The 26,049-nt window shown below is 50.2% G+C and overlaps 2 protein-coding genes across 9 annotated transcripts in view; one reads left to right on the forward strand and one right to left on the reverse strand.

Annotated features, from left to right (window-relative positions):
• Positions 1-2,004: 2,004 nt before the first annotated feature.
• LGALS12 (galectin 12) lies at positions 2,005-17,127 on the reverse strand. Of its 5 annotated transcripts, none has more exons than XM_038410588.2 (9): positions 16,790-17,127; positions 14,992-15,080; positions 11,044-11,254; positions 9,902-10,021; positions 9,405-9,443; positions 8,254-8,280; positions 7,655-7,743; positions 6,218-6,380; positions 2,005-2,655 (listed from the first exon to the last, which is right to left on the reverse strand). In XM_038410588.2, the coding sequence occupies exons 1-9, from the start codon at positions 16,841-16,843 to the stop codon at positions 2,509-2,511; spliced, it is 939 nt and encodes a 312-aa protein (XP_038266516.1). In that variant the 5' UTR covers positions 16,844-17,127; the 3' UTR covers positions 2,005-2,508. The 5 variants fall into 5 exon arrangements, with proteins under 5 accessions (XP_038266516.1, XP_043375696.1, XP_038266518.1 ...); XM_043519761.1 differs by having other exon boundaries at positions 11,050-11,254; positions 16,790-17,122; XM_038410590.2 differs by having other exon boundaries at positions 16,874-17,115.
• LOC119858973 (solute carrier family 22 member 6-A-like) overlaps positions 8,276-26,049 on the forward strand; it is a 29,422-nt gene continuing 11,648 nt past the window's right edge. The window contains exons 1-4 of one of the 4 annotated variants that reach the window (XM_043519749.1): positions 8,276-8,595; positions 14,928-15,155; positions 20,321-20,389; positions 24,863-25,722. In XM_043519749.1, the coding sequence (XP_043375684.1) occupies positions 25,321-25,722 (402 nt within the window). In that variant the 5' untranslated portion in view covers positions 8,276-8,595; positions 14,928-15,155; positions 20,321-20,389; positions 24,863-25,320. Of the gene's footprint in view, positions 8,596-14,927; positions 15,156-20,320; positions 20,390-24,513; positions 25,723-26,049 lie in introns of those variants that run through there. The other 3 variants (XM_043519750.1, XM_043519751.1, XM_038410579.2) reach the window with 3 other exon arrangements.

Here is a 26,049-nt window from a genome sequence, read left to right on the forward strand (position 1 = left end):
TCATCGGATGCATTTGGTGGAAAACACAGGAGAGATTTATATACACACACACACACACACACACACACAGAGAGAACATGAAACAATGGGTTTATCATACACACTGTAAGGAGAGTGATCACTTAAGATAAGCCATCACCAGCAGCAGGGGGGGGGGGGGGGGAAAGGAGGAAAACCTTTCATGGTGACAAGCAAGGTAGGCTAATTCCAGCAGTTAACAAGAATATCAGAGGAACAGTGGGGGGTGGGGTGGGAGGGAGAAATACCATGGGGAAATAGTTTTACTTTGTGTAATGACTCATCCATTCCCAGTCTCTATTCAAGCCTAAGTTAATTGTATCCAGTTTGCAAATTAATTCCAATTCAGCAGTCTCTCGTTGGAGTCTGTTTTTGAAGCTTTTTTGTTGAAGTATAGCCACTCTTAGGTCTGTGATCGAGTGACCAGAGAGATTGAAGTGTTCTCCAACTGGTTTTTGAATGTTATAATTCTTGACGTCTGATTTATGTCCATTCATTCTTTTACGTAGAGACTGTCCAGTTTGGCCAATGTACATGGCAGAGGGGCATTGCTGGCACATGATGGCATATATCACATTGGTAGATGCGCAGGTGAACGAGCCTCTGATTGTGTGGCTGATGTGATTAGGCCCTATGATGGTATCCCCTGAATAGATATGTGGACAGAGTTGGCAGCGGGCTTTGTTGCAAGGATAGGTTCCTGGGTTAGTGGTTCTGTTGTGTGGTGTGTGGTTGCTGGTGAGTATTTGCTTCAGATTGGGGGGCTGTCTGTAAGCAAGGACTGGTCTGTCTCCCAAGATCTGTGAGAGTGATGGGTCATCCTTCAGGATAGGTTGTAGATCCTTGATGATGCGTAGGAGAGGTTTTAGTTGGGGGCTGAAGGTGATGGCTAGTGGCATTCTGTTGTTCAGTATGTGGCTCTGGGAGCTAACCTCCTGCAAAGCCTCCAGTAATGCCTTTCCTGGGGAAGGCAGGGGATTTGTAACACCACCACTTACAGAGAAACCAAACCAGTGCTAATCAGGGGGATTAGCTCTGTGTACAAGGCCTCCATGCTTAAGGGAGGGGGGAGCTCAGATTCCGCAGTGTAGAGGCAGGGCCTGATCTACAGTTACACCAAGGCCTCTAAGCCCTTCTTAAGGGAAATCAATCCCCCGAGAACAGCTGCTGGTGTAACTGGATGAGAGCTGGTCAAAGTGTGGCACGTTCTGATAGAAAACAAATTTTGAGTAAACAAACTCTTAGTGAAGTTGTTTGGATTTTGATGAAACTGATTTAAAAAAAAAGTTGACTGTCTAAAGGTCCTGATTTCCAAAGAAAAATTTTAGTTCTTTAAAAATACAAGATTGAAAAATAGCGGAAGTAGAAACAAAATGTTTCCATGGACCAAAAAACCCCCACCACAAACCCCACACACCTCAAAGCTGTTTTTGCAATCTCTTTGGAAGTTTTGGCTCTGACCCAACTCTGCTTCCTCCATCCTGCGAAAAATCCTCCTGTTTCTGACCAGCGCTCAACAGGCCATGCCCGAGTTACACAGCAAGGACTGAATTTGGGACCCCCAAGCAGGCACTTCTATAAGACCCAGCTGAGTTAGCTGAGGCTGTAATAGGTTCCTCACCTTGCCTGTGGCCCAACCATCGTTAACAGAAGACAGACCACCACACTGAGTGGGTGCAGGTTACACCTGTGAGGGGGTGGACTGGGGGTGTGGCCAGTATGCCTTTCACTATGGCTGGTATGCCCTTCACTGGCTGCTTGCCTCAAGGCCCATAGGGCCACAGGGAGCCATCAGGCCCCAGAGTACAGGTGGGAAAAGGACAAACATTTCTTAAAGCTAGAAGCACAGGAACGGGGAATCAGAGGCCAATAGGCTCAAGACACCAAGGTGTTTAACATTTCATGCGGAAAGGCTCCTCAACCCACCCCCAGCACTCTGCATCTCCCTCTCCCCACCCCTGCCAGTGGCTCAGCAGAGTCAGAGCATTGCAGAAAAGGGACTTTATTACAATTAAAATAGCAAACAAACTAACCTTGATGGAGAGCAAATATACATGCCAAGGAAGAGCTGGTGCCCAGGGACATAACCAAGCCCTTTAGAGCAAGCCATATGGCAGTTCGCGAGAACCAGGTTGTCCCACTAGAACCACTCGGTGCATGTCCACGGAACCTGTCGCTCCATGCAAGGAAGTCCTGTCCACATTTTATGTCACCCAGGAGGGCACTGAAGGATGCCTCTAGGACTGCCCCTTGCTTACCTTCTTCTGCCACCCTGTGCAAAGAAAGGCCCATTCCTTAGCATTCATTGCTATCTTCTAGCCAGCCCAGTCCATGGGGGTTCAGATGAGTGGAGAATCAGCCAGAAGGGAGACTGGATTATCTCACTGGGACAGCCCCACCACCCCATGCAATAGTTCCTTCAAACACACAGGGCCCAGTCCAGTCCATGCAGTCTGAGCAGAGCCCCCAAGACTCCTGGCAGTGAAGGGGTCAGGAGAGGACACTGTAGAGTGTGACATCACCCTCTATCCACAGCTCTGTGATCCGATCCCAGGAGAGCGAAGGTGTGTCATACTGGCCCAGGGGGATCCCGTTGAGTGCCAGTTTGAAACTCCCCTCCTCACAGACAAGCAGCAGCTAGAAGAGGAATGGGAGAGGTTTGACAGAGAATGTGATGGCAGGTATGGGCCAGATCCCCAACTGGTGTTAATGAGCATCACTCCGTTGGAGTCAATGGAAACAGGATTATCTCAGCTGAGGACGCGAGTCTGTATTTGTGTAGCAGTTGCAATACCTCACCCCCTCCCCAGTTGGTTTGCTGAGATGCAGCTACCTCTGGAGTGGCAAGTCACTCTCCTCCCCCCCCCCCCCCCGACCTTCACATAGCTCTGCAGAGCTGCAGCCACCTGTAGGGTTGGAGGACAAGAGCCAGGGAACTATGGAGAGGGGATTCTGATCAAGGGACTCCACTGTCGGCCTGTGAAGGACCGAGGCAGCCCAGGGGTTGCAGGGAACTGAAGCTCTGGGCTCGAGGTTCAACCCACCCTGCCTGAAATTTTTCAGGGGCAGGGGGCCTGGGAGGAGGGGGCTTTCAGTCCTACTGATGAACCTACAGGGCATGCTGATGGCAGCTACCCAGCGCAGGTGATGGGGCTGCAGAGAACATGTGCAGAAGCCCTGTACTCTGTGGCTCCTCCCTAGGCTACATGCAGTCCCAGGTGAAAAACAGGGTGCTGGAGTCTCCAGTGGCTGGACCCGCAGGAGACCCCCCCAGACAGTATTACAGCAATAGCCAGAGCACCCCCAGTGACAGCAGGCAGTACTTCACCCTGCACTGCCTCATTCCTAGCTACACATAGTGATAGGTTTCAGAGTAGCAGCCGTGTTAGTCTGTATCTGCAAGAAGAACAGTAGTACTTGTGGCACCTTAGATACTAACAAATGTATTTGAGCATAAAGTTTTGTAGGCTACAGCCCACTTCATCAGATACATAGAATGAAACATATAATAAAAGGATATATTACACACACAGAAAATATGAAAAGGTGGAGGTTGCCAGACCAAACTCTCAGAGGCTAATTAAGATCAGCTATTATCAGCAGGAGGAAAAAAAAAAAAAAACAACACCTTTTGTAGTGGTAATCAAGATGGCCCATTTCAGACAGTTGACAAGAGGGGTGAGGATGCTTAACATAGATTCAATTAGATTAGGGAAATAGATTCAATTAGTGTAATGACCCAGCCACTCCCAGTCTCTATTCAAGCCTGAGTTAATGGTATCTAGTTTGCAAATCAATTCAAGTTCAACAGTTTCTCCTTGGAGTCGGTTTTTGAAGTTTTTCTGTTGCAAAATTGCCACCTTTAAGTCCGTTACTGAGTTACCAGAGAGTTTGAAGTGTTCTCCTACCTGTTTTTGAATGTTATGATTCCTGATGACAGATATGTCCATTTATTCTTTTGCGTAGAGACTGTCTGGTTTGGCCAATGTACATGGCAGAGGGGCATTGCTGGCACGCATCACATTGGTAGATGTGCAGCTGAACGAGCCCCTGATGTGATTAGGTCCTATGATGGTGTCACATGAATAGATATGTAGACAGAGTTGGCATCGGGCTTTGTTGCAAGGATAAAGTTCCTGGGTTAGTATTTTTGTTGTGTGGTGTGTGGTTGCTGGAGAGTATCTGTTTCAGGTTGGTGGGCTGTCTGTAAGTGAGGACTGGTCTGTCTCTCAAGATCTGAGAAAGTAAGGGATAGTCTTTCAGGATAGGTTGTAGATCTTTGATGATGCACCGGAGAGATTTTAGTTGGGGGCTGAAGGTGACGGCTACTGGCGTTCTGTTATTTTCTTTGTTGGGCCTGTCCTATAGTAGGTGACTTCTGGGTACTCTTCTGGCTCTGTCGATCTGTTTTTTGACTTCAGCAGGTGGGTATTGTAGTTTTAAGAATGCTTGATAGAGATCTTGTAGGTGTTTGTCTCTGTCTGAGGGGTTGGAGCAAATGCGGTTGTATCGTAGAGCTTGGCTGTAGACGATGGATCATGTAGTTTGTCCTGGATGGAAGCTGGAGGCATGTAGGTAAGTATAGCTGTTAGTAGGTTTCCCATATAGAGTGGTGTTTATGTGACCATCGCTTATTAGCACAGTAGTGTCCAGGAAATGGACCGCTTGTGTGGATTGGTCCAGACTGAGGTTGATGGTGGGATGGAAATTGTTGAAATCACGGTGGAATTCCTCAAGGGCTTCTTTTCCATGGGTCCAGATGATGAAGATGTCTTCAATGTAGCGCAAGTAGAGTAGAGGTGTTAGGGGACGAGAGTTAAGGAAGCATTGTTCTAAGTCAGCCATAAAAATGTTGGCATACTGTGGGGCCATGCGGGTACCCATAGCAGTGCCGCTGACTTGAAGGTATATATTGTCCCCAAACGTGAAATAGTTGTGGGTGAGGACAAGGTCACAAAGTTCAGCCACCAGGTTTACCGTGACATTATTGGGGATACTGTTCCTGACGGCTTGTAGTCCATCTTTGTGTGGAATGTTGGTGTAGAGGGCTTCTACATCCATAGTGGCTAGGATGGTGTTTTCAGGAAGATCACCGATGGATTGTAGTTTCCTCAGGAAGTCAGTGGTGTCTCGAAGATAGCTGGGAGTGCTGGTAGCGTAGGGCCTGAGGAGAGAGAGTCCACATAGCCAGACAATCCTGCTGTCAGGGTGCCAATGCCTGAGATGATGGGGCATCCAGGATTTCCAGGTTTATTGGATCTTGGGTAGCAGATAGAATACCCCTGGTCGGGGTTCTAGGCATGTGTCTGTACAGATCTGTTCCTATGCTTTTTCAGGGAGTTTCTTGAGCAGATAGTTAGTTTCTTTTGGTAATCCTCAGTGGGATCAGAGGATAATGGCCTGTAGAATGTGCAGTTAGAGAGCTGCCTAGCAGCCTCTTGTCCTCATGAATAAATTGGAATATGAACGACAGCACCTCCTTTGTCAGCCTTTTTGATTATGATGTCAGAGTTGTTTCTGAGGCTGTGGATGGCATTGTGTTCTGCATGGCTGAGGTTATGGGGCAAGTGATGCTGCTTTTCCACAATTTCAGCCCGTGCACATCGACGGAAGCACTCTATGTAGAAGTCCAGTCTGTAGTTTCGACCTTCAGGAGGAGTCCATGCAGAATCCTTCTTTTTGTAGTGCTGGTAGGAAGGGTTCTGTGGGTTAGTATATTGTTCAGAGGTGTGTTGGAAATAGTCTTTGAGTCGGAGACGTCAAAAGTAGGATTCTAGGTCACTGCAGAACTGTATCATGTTCCTGGGCCTGGAGGGACAAAAGGAGAGGCCCCGAGATAGAACAGATTCTTCTGCCGGGCTAAGAGTATAGTTGGAAATATTGATCATCACTACAAAGCTTTTTTCTCCTGCTGATAATAGCTCATCTTTAATTAATTAGCTTCTTAGAGTTGGACTGGCAACTTCCACTTTTCATATTTTCTGTCTGTATATATATCCTCTTACTATATGTTCCACTCTATGCAACCAATGAAGTGGACTATAGCCCACGAAAGTTTATGCTCAAATACATTTGTTCGTCTCTAAGGTGCCACAAGTACTCCTGTTCTTTACACACAGGGATGTTATTAATCAGCCTGAGCCCCATTTGCTACCCCTGCGAGAGACAGGCCCTGCTCCTTCTGTGCCAATAGTGTTACCTCAAAGAAGCGCTGGGGATGAAACGGGAAGCAGGCTGCCACTTTCTCTGCATGGCTCAGGGCCTCATCTGGGAAGGAGCTCCACATCAGGGCTCTAGTTCTGAAGCAGGCGCTGAGTCTTAGGTGCACATGGGACGGGTCTTCCCTCAGGCTGAGGCTGAATCTGCAGGGAAGGTTTAGCTCAGAGACATGGTAAGTGGGGCGGTGGTGGTGGGGCCACCAGAAGGTTGCATGCACTAGTGCAGGGGTCTCAGACACACAAGGCGCAGGCAGCTCGCAGGGTTCTTTAGTGCAGCCCGCCAAGCTCCCCACGCCCCGCCTCCTGCGAGCCCCTCTGCCTACCCCGTGGCACCACGAACTCCACACTGCTCCCTGAAGCGGCCGGAACCATGCCCCTGTGGCTCCGGGAGGGGTGGGGGGCAGGCAGAGGGCTCCGTGCATTGCTCTCGCTTCAAGGCACCGCCCCCCACAGCTCCCATTGGCCGGGAATGGGGAACCGTGGCCAATGGGAGCTTAGGGGGAGGTACCTGGAGGAGCAGCAAGAGCAGCACATGCAGCCATGTGCTGCCCCCCCTCCCTCCGTGAGACATGGTTCCGGCTGCTTCCTGGAGTGCAGCAGAGCAGAGCAGAGCAGGCCAGGGGCCAGGGCAGCAAGCCTGCCCTGGCCCCGGTGCGCACCCCTGCCACCCCAGAGCCACTCTAGGTAAACGGCACTGGGCTGGAGCCCGCACCCCAAACCCCTCCTGCACCCCAACTCCCTGCCCGGAGCCCCGTCACACCCCTCACCCTCCTGCACCCCAATCCCCTGCCCTGAGCCCCCTGCCATACCCTGCACCCCAACCCCCTCCTACATCCCAAACCCCAACTCCCTGCCCTGAGCCCCCGCTACACCCTGCACCCCCCCCCGCACCCCCTGGGGGTGGGGACTTCAGGGAAGAGACAGGGCAGGGGCGGGGCCAGCAAGCCGGGGGGGAGGGGGTGTCAGTGATGCAGCCCTTGGGCCAATGCACTAGTCTTCATGTGGCCCTCGTGGTCATTTGAGTTGGAGACCCCTACACTAGTGTATGTCACAACTGCCCCCTGCTGGGGAGAGCATGTATTTATGGAACATGGTGCAGAACTACTTTCTTCTAAGAGCTGCAGCTAAAGACTTTTCCACTGATGTCACTCACCAGGATTCCCCTCTGCTTCTGCAAGAGGGCCCTGGGCCTTTGTCATGGGTTCCAGGCCTGCCCAGGGTGGCAATTTACACTTCTGCCATAGCACAGTGTCCAGGGCTCTCTGAGGAATCCCTGGGTGGATTTCTCTGCATAGCACAAGCCAGCGGTCAGACAAGCTGATCAGAATGGTCCCTGAGGAGTCACACCTAGTGCAACAGATAGGGAGCTGGGGGTTAGATGCTGGTCAAGGGGGAGTGAGGTTTGGACAGATACTTACTCCTCTGGCACTGGGCAAACCAGTCCTCTCACTGTAATGGTGTCTCTTGATGCAAGGCCACAGGGGAGCGGGTGGCAGTATGGCACAGCCTGAGGAAGGAAAACCCAGGTGCCATTATTAGCCTTTAAGCCACAGGAGGGGGAAGTACAAGCCCTAGTGGGACCCTTTGTAGGGAGCTGGGGCGAGGGGGGGGAAGAAGGGGTCTGGTGATGGCTTTTTAGAGACTATGAACCCATGGGAGGGTGGGAAGTGTGTGTGTGTGTGGGGGATCACTGGAACCTCTAGATCCCCTGGGATCCAGAGGGTCACCCCAGTTTGTGGGAAACCCAGTCCCTTGGGATCAAGCCTGGGGTACCCCAAATTATCACTGGGACCAATCCAGCAGGCCCCCCACAATACAGCCCTCCATGGTTAAAGCACAGCAGTGCTGGCATCCAGTGCAGAAGTCCCCCCTGCAGCCCCATCCCTCCGCATATAATTTCTGCTAGCAGCTGCAACCCGACCTCAGATTTCAGCCATCCCCCCATCTGATCAAACCCAGCTGCCTCACAGGTGCAGGAACCTGCCCGTTAGAGATCACAGAGGCAGGCTTCACTCACCAGCTTGGAGCTGTTTAGCTGCATTGGCTAAAGGGAGGAAGGAGAGGAGAAAAAGTTAGAACAGAGCTGCACTTGCATGAGGACATGCCTGTTGCATGTACACACAGTCCTCCACTAGCTGTGCACACGGTGGGGGAAGAGACTAGCACACACACCCATGGAATGGTTTGTAGGTCTGCGTGAACAATTCAGAGTCAGACAGACTGTTGCACTGCTGCAGTGATGCGTTATTAGAGGCTGAAGACATTGGGCCAGATTGGAGGTTCCGGCATCAGCTGCATTCAGGGAACGGCACCAGACACGGCACAGATCCCCAGATGGGTTGCTGCAGGACCCAGGACAGTAGGTCATTCCCTCTACACTAACACCCTCTCCTCCCCCAATCTGTCAGCTATGAGATGCAGAAGGACCACAGATTGAAAGCTCTTTAAGGCAAGGACTGGGTTTTTGCCATGTGTTTGTACAGCACCTAGCCCAATGGTGTCCTGATCTGTGATGGGGGCTTCTATGTGCTACCATAATACGAATAAGGGAAGACACCAAGTCCCCCCACCCTAGAATTGGCTTTGCCAGGGTGTATGGGGCTGGCCAGCAGCATAGAGTGGGGGTGTGGCTGGGGCAGGCCATGCTCTGGCTATTCTGCCCTTCTTCAGAGCCCCATGGGGGTCATGGAAGCAGAGACAAGCCCAGATGCGTGTGATCGGGAGGACTGGCTGAAGGGCGCCTAAGTTGGCTTCCCTACTCAGCTGACACACCAGGGGATGGATAGTCCTTTGCTGAGCTATCCACAATGGGGCGTGTGCTGGGATTTATGAGGGACAGATGCCTAAATTTAAGACCAAGAGTTCCCAGAAGGGCTGGCGATTTGGGGGTGATTCATATTTCAGGGGTTGCTGCTCAAGTCCAGGCACCTGATGTTCAAAGCGACAGTGTTGGCTCAACAATCAGACCCCGTTGGGAGTGTCTACAGCCAGGCACCCCCCTTTAATGTCCCCAGGCACTTTGGAAAACCTCAGCCAGCTGCCCCTGCAAACAGACCATGGTAGTCTCACAGGAGGGAGGCTCGAGCTGGTGCCGATGATGGAGGGAGCACTACAAGGGAACACCCGCCAGCCCATTGGGTTGGTGCTGAGACATTCAGCTGGACTCACATGAGCAACAGGGTATTCAGTTCGGCTGGCATCAAAGGGCTGCCCATGCAGAGAAAGAGAGAGTGTTAAGGACTGGGGCCCTGATCCATAGCTGGTGTAAATTAGGGGTTGCTCGATTTGCATCCCTGGGGCCAGACCCCCAGCTGGTGTAAATTGGGGTCTCACACCTCATCACTTGTTGGCTGAGCTCATTGTGCACATCAGAGCTCCTTGCATCCCTCTATCCCCCCCTCCCCCTCACAGCTCCCTGGCTGCTACCCTCCCATCCCCTGCTCTTTCAGGGACTTCTTGCAACTCCCATCCCCTTTCTCATGCCAGGGGCTCGGGGTGTCCCCAACTGCCCCCATGCTTCTGTGTGCACCCTCATTCCCCCTACACCAGGGGCTCATCCTCCCCCCACCCACAGAAGTTGTGTGCCCCCATCCCCGCCCACTGACTCCCCTCCCCGATGCAGGGTGCCCCATCGCCCTATTGGTTTGCCCCACAGAGGGGATTACATTGCTGCGTAGGAAGGCCATGCTCTTCACCATGATGTCACCAAACACGCCCACGGTGTCCACTCGGGCCAGGGGCAGGCGGGAGCGATACTGGAGGAAGTGCTGCCCATTCACGCTCACCTGGAGAGAGGGAGAGGGGAGGAGTTCAGCTCCCAGAATGGGCAAGTTCTCAGCAGCCAGCTGGAGTAACCATGGTCACCAGGGCGTCAGATGGGCCAGTTACACCAGCAGGCGTAAATCAGCCACCAGCTACATCTAGTTACACATGCTGAAGGTCTGGCCCCTTTTCTTTCCCCACCCCTAAGTTACTGGGTTGATGCTGCTCTCAGTCACCCCAGTGTAATTCAGGAGAGCCTCCATGAAGTCATGCCAGTGAGACCTTGGGCTAAGCCAGCAGAGAGCCAGGCTCACCCCTGTATGTCTCCCCTATTCAGGAGCTGCCAACGCTAGCATGGGCAGACTGAGGGGCTGTCCCACCTTTAATGCCCCCCAGGGGCACAGACTAGTCAGAGGGCAGTCCTGTTCATGTCCTCTCCCTGTGCCAGGGCTGCTGCAGAGGGGCCACCTCTACACTTGGGAGCCCCCTGCACCAGAGCTACTCCAAGGGGACCACTCCCCCCCAGCTCCCCTGTGGCCTCCTTTGCACCAGCACTCACTGGCATTAAGGGGCTGCACGGCAATGTTGGACAGGGCCCCTGGGACCTGAACTCTTGGTGGAGGAGGCACTGGGTGCATACTTGCCCCTACGGGCCGATAACAGGGGTCAGAGACAGCCTGCGGCCTCTCCGTGCTTGTCACCTAATGGAGATTGTCATCCCACTGCAGCTCCAGGTACCACCCTGGAATTGCTACCACCAGCCAACTGAAGGCTGGGGGCAAGGGGGGAGAAGACCTGCCACATAGCCACGGGAACCTCCCAGCCTACCAGAAGGGAGGGCTTGTAGCCATGGAAACCCCTGGCCCCCATTGGGGTGGGGACACATGTAGAGCCACAGGAACGCCCAAGCATCCCAACACCCATCTGGCAAGGCTGGTAGAGGGGCCTTTAGACATGGGCAGGCTTGTGCCCACCCACCTCCCAGGATTTCCAATAAGGCCCCAACACCCAGCTACAAGCTAGGGCTCCACCCATCACTCCTCACCTGTACCTCATCCTGCCCAAAGAGGAAGAGCAGCTGGAAGGCCTCTCCCCTCTTGAGAGGGAGGTGGGGGAACTTAGTCTCCTCCAGCCAGCGCCCATTCTGCAGGGTGTTGCAGATAACGTGGGGCCGGGAGTGGAAGCGGGGGTTGAAGTGGATGGCAATGTCTGGCCGGGGCATCAGACTGCAGCCACACTGGAAATCCACCTGGAACCTGGGGGACAGAGCGAGAGTGGGCAGGAGGCACTACATGGACTCCTGGGTTCTCTCCCCAGCTCTAGGCAATGACAAGGCTGACCCTGCTGGAGTCCAGGATATTTGCAGACCTGGGGCCTGAACCTCAATTTGGGGGAATGAAGGTAGCTGTGAGAAGCACAGACGTACAAATACACCTTGAAAATAGGATGTTGACAACTTCTCTCTGCCCATTTGCCTATGTGGTGGCAGTAGCTCTTACGCCTACTCCAAACCTTCCAGCTATTGCTAGTTTCTCAGACCAAAGACTCCCAAAAAAATTTTATGGAAAAGACTTCATCTCATAGGCCTGCTCAACACTTAAACTTAGATCGACCTAGCTACGTTGCTCGGGGCTGTGACAAGTGTCACACCCTGTGTGCTGTGGGAAAGTTGACCTAGCCCCTGGAGTAGACATGAGAAGAGAAGAATCCTTCCATTGGCCCAGCTACCACCTTGTGGGAGGGTGGATTAGCTGCATCGATGGAAAAAACTGCCTTCTGTTGCTGTAGGAAGCGTCTACACTATGGCAGTTGAAGCATCATAGCTGCGCCATGGTAGCATAGACATGCCGTTAGTTTACGGCAGTGGTTCTCAACTTATTGCTCCGGACCCTGCCACGTGCAGAGGGCTGGCTGCCCCGTCCCTTGACTCCGGAGCTCGCAGGGCCAACCAGGAGCCCTAGACCCTCCATATGCAGGGCTGGCCAGCTGCCCCGAGCCCAGTCCCCCGCCGTGTGGCTGCCCCAGACCCCACAGCTTGCAGGACAGGGTGGCTGCCCCAGACCTCCACCCCATCAGGAGCCACAGACCCCACTAGTTAGCCCAGACCCCTGCGCGCCAGGCAGCCGGGAACCCGGTGACCTTGGCATGCTGGCAGCCTTTAGCACGCTGCTGAGCTGGGCCGCAGCTGTATGCTAATTGGGCCGCAGGTTGAGAACTGCCGATTATATATAATATGTGCCCCAACTCCAAAACTATAGATCTGTTTGCTTTAACAGATCTACATCTGTGAACAATCTGTCTTGTTCCTCTAATGTAATGTTTCATATCCTACAATACGCCTTGAAAGATTTGAAATAAGAGTATTCAAATTCATCAAAGAATGTACAGAACACATCTATCAGATTAAGACAAGGGGGTTTGTTTCATTTGTAAAGGTCTGTGCACTAGACCAGTGGTTTTTAAACTGCAGGTCGCAACCCAGTACTGTAGGGCAGCTCTCATCAGCACCGCGGACCAGGCTGTTAAAAGTCATGTTGGCGGTGCTGCCCAGCTAAGGCAGGCTAGTACCTACCTGTTATGACACTGCACTGCACCCTGGAAGCAGCCAGCAGCAGGTCCGTCTCCTAGGCGAGGGGGGGCCACGGGGTTCCATGTGCTGCCCCCCTCCCAAGCACTGGCTCCGCACTCCCATTAGCTGGTTCCTGGCCCATGGGAGCTGGGGGAGGGATGTGCTTGCGGGCAAGAGCAATGCAGAGCCACTTGCATGCCTCTTCCTAGGAGCTGGACCTGTTGCTGGCCACTTCCAGGGCGCAGTGCGGTCCACAGTGCCAGGACAGATGGGAAGCCTGCCTTAGCAACCCCGCTGCGCTGCTGACTGGGAGCCACCACAGATAAGCCCATGCTCTATCTACTGGACATGGACAGAAGCAGCAGAGAAACTGAGAAAGCTGAAAGCCAAGAGCCACTTGGCAAGTGACCAATAGAAATCAGAGGACAGCCCCCTCCAATAAGCCCTCAAATCAGAATATATAAAAATTGAGGTCACCAAGTGGGACCCCAGAGTTTTGATGAATCCCCATGTCATACAAGGTCACAGGACTAACAAGAGAACCCACAAAGAAGCTGCAGAACCCCCAGTGAAACCAATACTCAGAGGTTTAACAGAAGAAACAGCAGCGAGATTTCGCTTCAAGGACTGTATTTCTTCTGTTTTTAGCATTAATACCTGTAGATTATCTTGCTGAACCATCACTCTTTAGCAAGACCTCAAGTAACCAGGGTTTAGAGATTGTAACTATAACTATTACTATAGGCATGGCCTCCTTTGTAAGTCCAGGCAAACTGACCTAAGAGATTTGAACTATTAAAGTAAGCAATTGCTTTTGCTATTCTAAACCAATCCATCCGAACAGGCGCGCCTGCTCCCTTAAGAGACAAATGCCTCCTTACTCCTTAGAGAGATACTAGAAGGGTGATAAGTGTGTTAGGTCCTAAAGAACTGGTGGCATAAGTAAATATAATAAGAAATCTTGGTGATTTTCATTGGTCCTTGGTGTAACTGCTGAGCCTCAGCCATAGTCCATCACAAGGGCATGCAAGACAACATTGTGTGGTCAGTATATGACTAGAACACCAGTGATCTACACTTGAATAATGAACTATTGATTATATGACGACGTGGTTCTGAGTGAATACCTGAATTGTTGATTGGTTGAGAATAATCAAGTGTTTCGATTTAAGCAAATATTATTCAAGTTAAAAGTTGACCTGAAAAGAACCCAGCACTGAATTAATAAGATAATGCTCCTTGGACACACACACACACACACACGAGTTTATTCCAGTCCATTCCATTCTAACATTGCCTAGAACACGTATCCAGTTGACAAATCTAGTTTGTTAGATTTCAGCTGGTACCTCAGAAAATTCATAAAATTAACTCCATTTCATGCTTAAACCACTTGTGTGAAGTGGAGCCACCCAGAGTGGTTCTCACTCATGCTTCCCTAGGAAGAAGAGAACAGCACAGAGCGCCCTAGCCACTGGTCAAGGAGGGACTAAAACCCCTAACTCCCTGCTTGGAGGCTGACTCTGCTGGAGTCCAGGAATTGCCCAACCCCAACCCTTGGTAACTTCAAGCTGGAACTGGGAAAACATTTTTGGCTGAAATTGTTTTGTTTTGTTGGGGGGAGGGATGGGAAGGAAATGCAGATTCAGCAACACTAGAAGATTTTGCCTAACTGTTCATTTTGGGGGGGAAAAATCCTTTTTTTTTTAAATTGATATTTTTGTTGGTTTGTTTTGAAGTTGCTGCACTAATGTTATTAAATTCAAAGATGTTAAAAAAAAAATCAAAACTCAAACATTGTTTTGGATCCAAGTGAACATCCCCGTTTGACCCTAAAAAGGGGTCATTTTCAAAATCACCAACAAAGTAGAAAAAAGCCCAACTCTACTTTAAACCAACTTTGTCCCCAGGAATAAGTTAGAGCTGCCTCCAGGCTGCTCTAATCCATACCTCCCCCCATGCCACCTGGAAAGCAGATACTAGCTGTAGCATAATGCACTCTGATAATGGCTGGGATGGGAATATAACCCAGGTCTCCCAAGTCATAGTCCAGTGCTGTACCAACTATGCCATGATTCCTCTGGCCTTACACCAGTCAGGGATTCCCTTACATCAGGAGAGCATTTCCACCAACTTATGCTGCAAGAAAGGCTTCAGTGTAGCTAAGAATCAGGCCCATAGAGTGGCATCATAGATAAGCAAATTCTTGGCCCAGCCTTGTAAGGAACTGGAAGGATCCTGAAACTCCCCGACGAAAGGAAACTCTAGCTACAGCTCACCTGAGCACTGTAAAATCAGAGGGTTTAAACACATTAACTCCCAGCAGCCACTGAACTGGTGCATTTACTGTCTGACTGTAGAAGCCATGAATCGAGGGGTTTGAGTAGGATGAGAAGCCTGAACTCCAGGGAAATAGCCTTTTACCTTTCGGCCTCTGCAAGGACCATGCCCTGCACCAGAACCATCTTCCCATGTGTCAAGCCGCCGAAGATCGTCGTGATGTACGGGAGTACCTGGAATGGACAGAGAGGTGGAGGAGAGGGATCCATATTGGTGCTGGAAATGGGAGAGTCTGGGAGCTCTGACTGGTAACAGTGGACTCTTGGGTTCTCTCTCCAGCTCTGGGAGGAGAATGACTAGAGAGCTTGAAGGCAGGGAGAGGAGGCTCTCATCTGTGCTCAGTTGGGGCTGGGAGCCAGGACTCCTAGGTTCCATTCCCAGCTTTGGGAGGGGAGGAGAGCAGCTAGAGCAGGGGTGCTGTGAATACAAATCTCCTGGGTTCTATGCCCAGCTTTGGGAGGAGAATAGGGTCTCATGGTTGGTGTCTTAAAACAGGAGCAGGGTAGCTGGGAGTTAGAACTTGGGTGTCTTATCTCCAGCTGATTCACTGTGTGACCTTGCACAAGAAACTCCCACTTCTTCCTCTTTCTGTGTCTCACTTTCCCAGGGTATCAGACACCAGTTATTGCTTTAGCTCAATGGCTAGTGGTCAGTGCTGGAAAAAAATCTAGTCAAACCAAAAGCTACTGGGGGAGGGGGGAGAGAGTGTGATCAAACACACAAGGGTATGAAAATAATACAGCCCCTAAGCCCCAGCCTTTCTCCCCATTGGTGGAGGCTAGTTGACCAAATTATTAAAAGCCAGAATGTTTTATCTGAACCCCACTAAACTTTGGGGAGAATTGAGGGTACAATGGATTCAGGAGCTAAAAAAACAGCACCTTTTTGTAAAGCAGATCCCTGGATTTAGCAGAGCCAAAACCGAAACCACAACTCCAACCTCCTGAGCTAGGAACTGACTTGATTTAAGGAAACTAGCAACCACCTACCTGCTCTCAGCTGAAGTTTCTGTACCTTACAGAGTCTCACATGATCAGTCCAGAAAGGCTCAACAGAAAGACATTTGTGCAGAGAACAGCCAGATGGCCAAAAAGTTTAGTGATAACCTGATTAGCCCCTTCCCCCCAAACAAACAAACACAGCTGCACAGAGGAGCTTAAAATGAAATTCCAGCTAAACTAGTCACACATGCAGGGCTTGGAAATTAACCCTTTAAAAGTCAAGTTTTCCCTAGACTTAAGATCAAGCCAGACAGTCCCTACTACAGCAGGGACTCAAGGAGCCAGCTTGCCAGGAAGGGAGGTCAGCTGACAGATGTCTGACAGCACCCTTCTTGAGATCTACTGAGAAAACAAAAAAACCCCACAAAGACATGTTTTAAAGCAAAAGGCAAGCACCCACCCTCTGGGCAATCAGAGCCTTTGTAAGGGGCCTTGTGTCAGGCACCCCAAGGTTTGAGACATTCAGAGATCAATTGCCTCTTTTGGGGAAAACAAAAACACAAATTGGCCCATGAGGGAAAGAGAGAGGAGGGGGGACATTAGTTTGGGAGCTTTCTGGGGCAGGGATTGCTTTTTTGTTCTGTTTGTACAGCATCTAGCACAGTGGGGTCCTGATCCTTGAGTAACGCTCCAACCTACTACCACAATATAAACAATGGGAGTGCAGGAGCTATAATCTGCTCTCAGATCAGATGCACCTCTATAAACCTGGCTAGTGCCACTCCTTTCAGTTCAATACCTTGCCTCTGGACTGACACCCGTCTAACACAGCATGATTCAGCTATAAGAACACAGGAAACTGGGCAAAGGCCAGAAGTAGGAGTGAACTGATCTTCAATTTCATTGCACGCTGGCTGTCCCAGGGCTCAGAGATTACTCACCGGGTGGAAAACTGGGGGCTGGAGGATGAAATCTACCGGAGGAGTGGGGCCCATGGCTTGAAAATCCTAAAACCCAACAGTTACCTTCAACTTCCAGCAGGAAAATTTAGAGCTTGGAGCAGTCACATGATGCAATCACACTGGGTGGAGAGAAGATTTGTAATAGCAATCCACACCAGTTTCCCTCCTAGGCAGATTTTGGTTCTTTCACACTCCATGCAGGGTCCTAGTGCCCTACTCCACTGTCAGGGAAATGCTGAGCCAGATCTTCAGGTGGTGTTGATTGGCTTACAGCCATTGGCATCAGTGGAGGGTCTGACCCATTGAGTGTTTGCGCTGCTGACTCATGCAGTGTCACTAAAAACTAAGAGGAACAAATCATGAGTCAGCAATATTGCCAGCCCCAGGAGTTCATAAATCATGAATCAGCTCCCTCCAAGAAATCATGAGATTGGCTTAAAAAAATCACAAGATTAGAAAAAACCACAGTAATAAATGCTGGGCTTATTTAATGTACTTTCTGTTTATTTATTGTTTTTAAGCCTTTAGGGATCAAGCTTCTTTTGGCGTTTGCAATATTTTAGGGGGGTGAGATGACAGATTTCCCCTGCAGGGAATTCAGCTAAGACTAGAAAACTCATTTTACTTGGGATCTGAGGTGGAACTTGAACCCCAGTTCTAACCCGTATAGGCTCCTAAATTCGTGTGGAAGTCATAAGATTCTGAGTGTGGCTTGCTGGCTTTGCAGCTAAAGCACTGACTGAGGATGCAGGGCATCTGGTTCAGTTCCCAGCTCTGCCCTCACACTCTCTGTGTGACCTTGGCCAAGTCACTTAATTGATCTGTGCCTCAGTTTCCCCATCTGTAAAATGGGGACATAATAATCCTTCCTTTGTCTATTTTGACCGGGAGCTCTTCGGGGCAGGGACTGTCTCTCGCTGGGGCTGTGCCTTGCCTAGTATGCCAGGGCCATGATCTTGGCTAATGCTTCTGTGGGCCACTGTAACTAAGTAATATAAGTTATTAATAATAATGTGTCAGGAATAGCTTGCATGATTGGCCTCTCATTTAATTTCTTTGGAGGAGGAAACATGCTCCCCAAGTGTTGCATAAATTCATGCCCTTTTATCAGTCACAACAATAAACTTAAATAAACAAACAATTATTTAAAACATTTAATTTCCCTCCACCAGATGGTAGTGTTGTCCCAAAAGTTTTTCATGTGATTTTGTGGCTAAGTCTCACCCAAGTGAGATACAACATAACAGGGTCCAATTCTGCAAAAGTTTATGCCTGTGCATAACTTTAAGTAAAGTTGTAATTATTTGTATTACGGGAGCACAACCGAGAATGGGGCCCACATCACGCTGGTCACTGCATATACCCTGAAGGAGATTAAGACCCCATTCTGCCAGGCATTGCATGAAGAGTGAAAGACAATCCTTGTAACCAGAACAGACTAAGACCAGGGAAGGGAAACCCTCAAAGTCATACAGGGAGTCAGTGGCAAAGCCAGAAATAGAACCCAGCTCTTCTAGGCTAGGGCAGCACAGCTGGTGCAGGACCTTTGACCCTGGAAATGTTCAACTGTAGATTAAGGGGCCATCCTATTACCCGAAGAAAAAAACAGACTCAGCAACTTCCAGGTGGCTTTTGTCCCTGGAGCTGCTTGGAAGGATCAGGGCTGGACTTTGATGCTCATTTGTTTGTTGACTTGCTAGACTGCACTTACAACTCATTTGTGGGGTGATCACAATCTTCCCAAATGGGTCTCCAAGCAGGTTCCTTGTTAGGATCATTCCCTAACAAGCAAATTTTCCCCCAGGCCATCTCCCTACCGACTGGCTCTCCAGATGTTGCTCCTGCAGACCCAGCTGTTGCTCCTCAGTTTTTCATGGTCTTGACAGGAGCCATCATACCCTAATGTGCCATGAAACACCCCACTGCGGTGACACAAGAGTGAAACTCTGGGCCCCACAAAGTCAATGGGAGTTTTCCAAATTACCTCAATGGGGGTAGGATTTCACTCACACTCATAGTAGGGAAGGGAACTCACTCCATTGCACCAATTGCTGGGGCAGGATTCTCTGGCCCATGTTATGCTAGATGATCTAATAGTCCTTGCTGGCTTCCAGGACAATGTGTAGATGAATCTGTACGCTGTCTTCGAGAGGCCAGAGTGAGATCTAGAACTGAGAGAACACTAAGCATTGGGGTCTGTTTGTCATCTCACATACAAATGGATCGATCTATCCCTCCCTCCTTCCCCACACATCCATCTACATATAGATATCCATCCCAATATAATGACAGGTTTCAGAGTAGAAGCCGTGTTAGTCTGTATTCGCAAAAAGAAAAGGAGTACTTGTGGCACCTTAGAGACTAACAAATTTATATAAATCTCCCCACTGTATTTTCCACCAAATGCATCCAATGAAGTGAGCTGTAGCTCACGAAAGCTTATGCTCAAATAAATTTGTTAGTCTCTTAAGGTGCCACAAGTACTCCTTTTCATCCTGCTATACCCATCCTTTCTCAGCACCCCCCCCCCATTGGTCGATAGAAAAGTTTTGGCCCCAAACTCTGGAAAGCAGAAAAATTTGCCTGAACACTAAAAAATTTTCAGTTTGGGGGGTTGGTTTTTAATTTTCTAACAAAAAAATTAAAACTTTTCAAGAAAAGCAAACATCATTCATGACAATTTCCATTTAGCCAAACTTTAATATTCCATTAAAAAAAAAGCTCAGATGGAAAAAGTTTTTAGCAGCCTCTATTCACAAAACCCCTTTGAGGCAGGGACGTTCATTACAGCCATTTTTAAAAGGTAGGAAACTGAGGCACAGAGCATAAGTGAAGTAGTGTGTAGGAATAGGGTAGTATCCCTTTAAATAATTGGTGCTGTAGTGGTGCTCACTGTGTTCTGTGTTTTAGAACCCAACCAGGGAATGTAACTAGGCCTTGCATGTTTTGTGTCCTCAGTAACCACTGTTATTTGGACCCCATTGTGCCCGTGTAGTTGCTTTGTGTTATGTAAAGAGCTAAAGATCATTTTCTTAGCCTATTGCTTTAACTCCGGTCTTTGCATCCCTTCACTGGCTTCCTCTTCTCTTTCACATAGATCTAAGCCACTTGTCTTCCCTTTCAAGGTCCTTCATGCTCTATCCCCACCTGACCTATCATTCTCATCCGCTATGGAGGTGATGACTTCTGCCTCCAGCCAGTCCATGATGCCGGCCTCCATCGCCCAGTGCCCACTAGTTATATTTTCACACAAACCCCTTCGTGCTTTCTCCCCTGCTGCCCCTCGTGCTTGGGAGGAGCTCCCCATAAACACCCGCAAAGCCACCTCACTGTCCACCTTCAAACTTGTCTCAAATGCTCCATTGCCGGGAGGCCTACGAACACCTTGACAACATTAGGCCACTGGCAGTCTGAGCCCACTGCCTGTCACGCTGACCGTGATTGTTTCCTGGTTTCCTTCTGCTCCCTCATCTGGCTGTATCCAACTGTCATCTCTTGTCTTATCCTTAGATTGGCAGCTCGCTGGAGGAGGGGCCATCTTTTTGTGCTGGGCCTAGCACAATCGGATCCTGCTCCAAGGTGCTATGATATCACAGACACAACAAGAGACTTGCTCAAATATCTGGACTAGTACAGGGAATGGCAGTGTGATCTCCAGAGTCCTAGAGGAGGGCCCTAGTCATGAGGCTGCCTGTCCTTTCTGAAAACTAGGTTAACACTCTGCCAAGTTCCATCTGACCCACTAACTTTCCTGAACCAGCTGGAAAAACACCCCACTATGACTCCAGTGCATCATGGGTCCTCGACCTTGGTCAGTGAACCTTCACCAGGGTTCTGATTACAGCTCAAAAAAGATGACCCAACAAATTCCAGCCTGGTCCAAAGGGTGGCTGCAGTCAGGAGAGCAGTGTAGGAATGAAGTGGAAGGGAAAAGATCACGAGTCGGCAGACGGTCATGCATGGGATGAACTAGCAATGGGCTGTGGAGCTGAGAGCTGTGAGGTCTAGGCTTGCCTCTGCCCCAAATTGCCTTGGGCAAGTCATTTCCCCTCCCCACCCTGTAAGCTTCACCAGGGCAAGGTCTTTCACCAAGGCCTTGCCTAGACTGGGCAAATCCACTGTGCTGGGCTGATACATGTCATCATGACCAGCACAGTGGGGCTTGAGCTGGGAACCTTCAGAGCTGAATTCACGAGTCGCTACAGGAAGACTTTCCAGTGGATACCTGTAACAGAGCCTCCACCCTGGTGAATCATACCTGAGTTATGCTACACAAGATGGGTGAAAGTGAGGCACCGAGCGAGTGGAAGCTACTTGCCCAAGGTCACACAGGGAACTGGGCCCAGGTCTCTGTCTTAGCTCAGTGCCTCAACCACAAGACTGGCCTCCTTTGCCCCACAGGAAGCCTCCTGCCTAATATTCACCTATGCAGCAGCCACCAGACCTCAGGAGCAATGGTTTTGCCACATCAGACAGTAGGGGTCGCCCACTTTGTAGATTCTGCAAACTCTGCAGACACTAGGGGCTCGTTGCATCCCTCCACTCCCTCCACAGCTTCCTGGGTGCCACTATCCCAACCCCCTCTAGTTCAGGGACACACTGCAACTCCCCAGTCCCTTCCTCATGCCCTCCCGGCCGCATGGCAGGCATTCTGTGTGCTCCCCCTTCCCCCCACGGCAGGGGCTCTGTGATCAATTTGACTCTGCCACAGGGTACTGGTGAGCTGGCTCTGTGATGAAAACCTAACCATGTGGCATCAGCCGCTGCATCACCTTAGCTCCTATCCCAGTGAATTCAGCAGCTGAACCCTCCGGAGCTAATCAGTTGGCTGCATGGGCTGGGTGGGTATTTCTTGAACTAGCTTGGTGGTCTAGTTGTTACACCAAGGGAAAGCTAAGTAAGGTCTTTCTCACTGTAGGATCTAAGCACTAGGTCTCCTGGGGTCTAGTTCCAGCTGTGGGAGGGCAGTAAGGTCTAGTGGTGACAAAGTGGACTGGGTGTCTGGTCTCCTGACTTTTGTTCTCCGGAAGCCTAGCGGGTTAGAGCAGGAGTGGCTGGAGGTCAGGACTCCTGAGTTTTATTCCCTGCGATAGGAGGAGAGAGTATTCTTTCTGCTCTGTGCAGCAGTAAGGAGTTGGCAGATCAGCTCGTCACTGGCCCCATTCTTGCTGTCTAATGCTTGTGCCAAGCTTCAAATAAGCCAGCAACTTACAACATGACTAAATGGTTCAGCCATCGGCAAATCTGCTTTACTGGCCCCGCCATGAGAAAGGCTGCTGCTTCCTCAGCAGCAGGGAGGGCAGGGTCTTTGGGGATGGGGCAGGGGGTTTATGCCATAGCCTCTGCCCCACCCTAACTCCAAATTGAATTCCCCCAGTGCAGCCCCCTTGCAATGAGCTGCAGCTGAGAAGCTGGCCTTTGGCTCCCTCCATAACACAGTGCAGAACTGAGTGGGGTATCCAAGTTCAGTTAGTTTGGCTTTGTTTGAGTTGGGTTACAACACTGCATTGAGACTTAGGAAATCCGGGTTCAATTCCTAGCTCTGACACATTCTTCCTGTGTGACCTTGGGCAAGTCACTGCATCACTCTGGGCCTCAGTTTCAGCTCATCTGTGAAATGGGGACAATGATTCTTCCCTTGTCAATTTATAGTGTAAGATCTTTGGCGCAAGGGCTGTTTCTCACCATACATCTGTGCAGCATCTGGCAGGATGGAGCCTTGATCTCGGTCAGAGGGTCTGTGCAGCACTTGGCAGGATAGGGCCCTGATCTCTGCCAAGGTCTGCAAAGCACCTCGCATGGCAGGGCCCTGATCCTGGCCAAGATCTGTGCAGCGCCTGGCACGATGGGGCCCTAATCTCAATCAGGGGGCCTGTGCAGTGCCTGGCCCAACAAGGGCCCTGAACTCTGTTAAGACCTGGGAGCGCTACTATAACATAAATATCAATGATCAAACAGGAAGAAGAGGACAAACTGCAGCTGCAATAGGCGATAAAAGAGACGGGTGTGTCTGTTTCCTTCTTACAAAGCACCAGTCACTGATTGGGACAAATCCTGCAGCTCTTATTAAGGCTAAACTCCAAGGCTCAATGTGTTCTTCGTACTAGGACAGGGTCCCTTTAACTAGTGACTAGCAAGTACTTGCCAGTTTAGCAACCTCCAACACTGTCCAAACTCTATTCAGTGTGACCATCTAATCTGGCCCTCGTAGTTGGACTGGCTTTGAATAATGAGGCAGTAGTCTTGAAACATTATGTGGTGAATTAACGAAGCTCTTAATAAAGTCAGTTGTCTGTGGCATGCGGCTCTACAGAGATGCATTGATTGGCAGGTCAACCGGTGATGCAGCTGGGAGGTAAATGCCAAAGTTTGGCCTTTGAATTCGGGAGGCCAAACCATGGCCCAGTTTTCAGTCGCAGCTGAAGCCAGTGGGAACTGTGGTGGTGCAAAGATAGGTGCTGAGGTACTATGGTAATAAAGGCAGATCAGAACCTCCATAGAATAGAATCTGCATAGACCTCGCCCAAGATTGGAGCCCCATTGTGTTTGGTGCTGCATAGACCTTGGCCCCATTGTGTGACACAGTGATAGACTGACCCTGCCTCAAAGAGCTCACAGTTTAAACAGACAGTTGGGGTAACTGAGGCATGAGGAGTTTTACATCTGGGATTTTTTCCTGAGTCATGGTCCAGTGCCTTACCCACAACACCATCCTTTCAACACAGAACTAAGGCCATGCAAATATCCCTTCCACCCCCAGGGACTGGCCTATAGTGGGTGTTTCTCCAGGCTAAGGAGTTCAGGCTTTGAATGGAGCAGCTCTACCCCCAGGTCCTGACATGCAGTCCCCTGCATCTGTTATCTCCTCTGCTTCTTGTGTAACCACATTTGGCTTTGACCTGTTACCACTGGCTCTGCTGAACCGATGCACTGGTTGACATTCCTAACCAGCAGATGAACAATGGCCTTGTGGGAAAGAACTGGGACCCAGGAGATCCCTTGAGCAAATCATGTAATCGTTCTGTGCCTCAGTTTCCCTTTTTGTAAAATGGGGGAGAATTATCTTTCTTTGGCTGTTTAGATTGAGCTCTTCAGGGCAGGAACTGTTTCTTGCTGTGCGTCCATGCAGTGCCTACCACACCGGGGTGACCTGCAATCTAACCGGGGTCTGTGCAGTGCCTGGCACAAGAAGAGGGTCCCGATCTCAGTCAGGGTCCATTGAGCACCTGGCACAATAAGGGGACTCTGATCTCAGTCAGGATCCATGGAGCACTCAGCACAAGAGGGGGGTCCTGATCTCGGTCAGGCTCCGTGGAGCATCCTTCATGACTGGAAGGGGTGGGGGTGGAGGGCCCTAAGCGCAGGTCACCTGCATCCCAGTCCAGTGCCTTACCTGCAGGGCCATCTTAGATTTAATTTTTCCTCCACTTTTCCAGATCAACGTGCTCATGCAGCCGTCTGTGATGGCTGAACCCAAGTAAATGTATCTCAAGACACCTGCAACGCTTCCCAGTGGGAGAGACCAGACCTGGACACTTTGACCTCTAGAACCCACAGGCCTTTTACCAAGCCATCCAGAGCCCTGGTCATGTAAAAAGCTCGTACATTTCTGAACACAGTCCCTCCAGCAGAGAGCACTGGTGGATTTCCTTTCTCAGCCCCTCTCCAATTGCAGAAGGCTGGCTTCCCCTGACTTTGCTCTGTGGGGATGTCACAATTCTCAGCCCCAAGCCTTAGACTGAACCTGTCCTCCAGCAAGACCCAGTGCACTTTCCTCTGCTGCATTTTTCTCCATTTTCCCCTTTAATTTTTTTCAGATTTTTTCCCTTTTCATTTTAACAAATCCCTTAAAACAGGAGTATAACTTTAACCAAATGAGCTGATTAAATCTTATATAATCCTCTCAAGGACCCTTAAATCAGGATCTCTTTGCCGCAAGGGGGAAAACAGGAATCTAGGAAGGTTTCACCCCCCTAGCAAAGGTGCCTAGTGACACTTGCAAAGCAGGTGACTGATGGTGGATTTTAACAAGCCCTGTTTTCTTTGCCATAGAAGGGATACCAGTTCTGCTGGGCTACATGGAAGATTCACAGACACAGGGACTTTAATCTCAAGCCACAGGTACAAATCCATGGCAGAAGCACCTCGATCAAACTAAAAAGCTCTTTTGCCAGCTCTCCTGTGGATATTTCAGCACTGGGAGCAACTCCGCAGCAGCGTCTTAGGTAGACGCCAAATCTCTCCAGGGCTCCAAGGACTCTTCCATCAGCCTTCTAAAGCCCCAGTCTTTGGCATACCAGATTCCCCTGGAGGGGAGTGACCTCCGGACTGCTGGATCTAGGAGCGTGACATTCAATTACAGAAGGAGTTGCATTAGCTCAGAGGCAGCAGCAGCCCTGTAATCACCGTTTGGGTTTGAGATCCATGCAGCTCTAGAAGTATTTTGAATCCTAGAGTATTTTTTGTAGCCTGGGGTTATTTCTGAGGGCAAGGTGCTTCCAGCGGGGACCATGTCTTTCGCCGAATTCTTACACCAGGTGGGCGGCATGGGACGTTTCCAAATTATCCACACAATGTTGCTTACCATCCCCGTCATGCTGATGGCCAGCCACAACCTCCTGCAGAACTTCACCGCCGCCATCCCGGGGCACCACTGCCAAGTCCATATCAATGCCAACAAGACCCGCTATGCTAATGCCAACCTGCACCTGGACTCCCAGGACCTGCTCCAGGTCGCCATCCCCATGGACAGGAACCGGCAGCCAGAGAAGTGCCGCCGCTTTGTCACCGCTCAGTGGCAGCTCCTAGACTCCAACATCACCGAGTCCAATGGAACTCAGCTGGACACAGAGCCCTGCACAGAGGGATGGACCTACGATAGGAGCGTGTTCACCTCCACCATCATTACCGAGGTGAGACATACTTCGCTGCTAGGGACTAGGTGGAATGGGCATGTTGGGGGCACCAGGTGCCATTAATGTTCAGGTGCTCTGGGATCAGAGAGGGGAGGATCGCATAAATAACTAGGTAGACAAAGGGATGTGTATGGGACAGAGAGACACAGCGGTTTGTATGGGGACAGAGATACAGCAAAACACAAAATCTTCAATAAGTTATTGGAATGTGTTGGAGACAATTTGTTTCAAAAGGTGAGGAAATGGCGGGGGGGAGCGGTATCAGCTATTTTAGACTTGATTCTGACTAGTGGTTGAGAATCTGAAGATGGAAGGCAATTTGAG

The sequence above is a fragment of the Dermochelys coriacea genome, chromosome 7 (genome assembly GCF_009764565.3).
Source record: "Dermochelys coriacea isolate rDerCor1 chromosome 7, rDerCor1.pri.v4, whole genome shotgun sequence".
In the NCBI taxonomy this organism is placed as follows: domain Eukaryota; kingdom Metazoa; phylum Chordata; order Testudines; family Dermochelyidae; genus Dermochelys; species Dermochelys coriacea.

What these genes read in the sequence shown, in the direction of transcription:
- LGALS12 (XM_038410588.2), bottom strand. Translation starts at nt 16,843, where the DNA reads ATGGGCCCCACTCCTCCGGTAGATTTCATCCTCCAGCCCCCAGTTTTC. An exon ending in AGCCCCCAGTTTTCCACCCG is followed by an intron (nt 15,081 to 16,789) that starts GTGAGTAATCTC and finishes TGTCCATTCCAG; the next exon opens with GTACTCCCGTACATCACGAC. An exon ending in AGCTAAACAGCTCCAAGCTG is followed by an intron (nt 7,744 to 8,253) that starts GTGAGTGAAGCC and finishes TTCCTTCCTCAG; the next exon opens with GCTGTGCCATACTGCCACCC.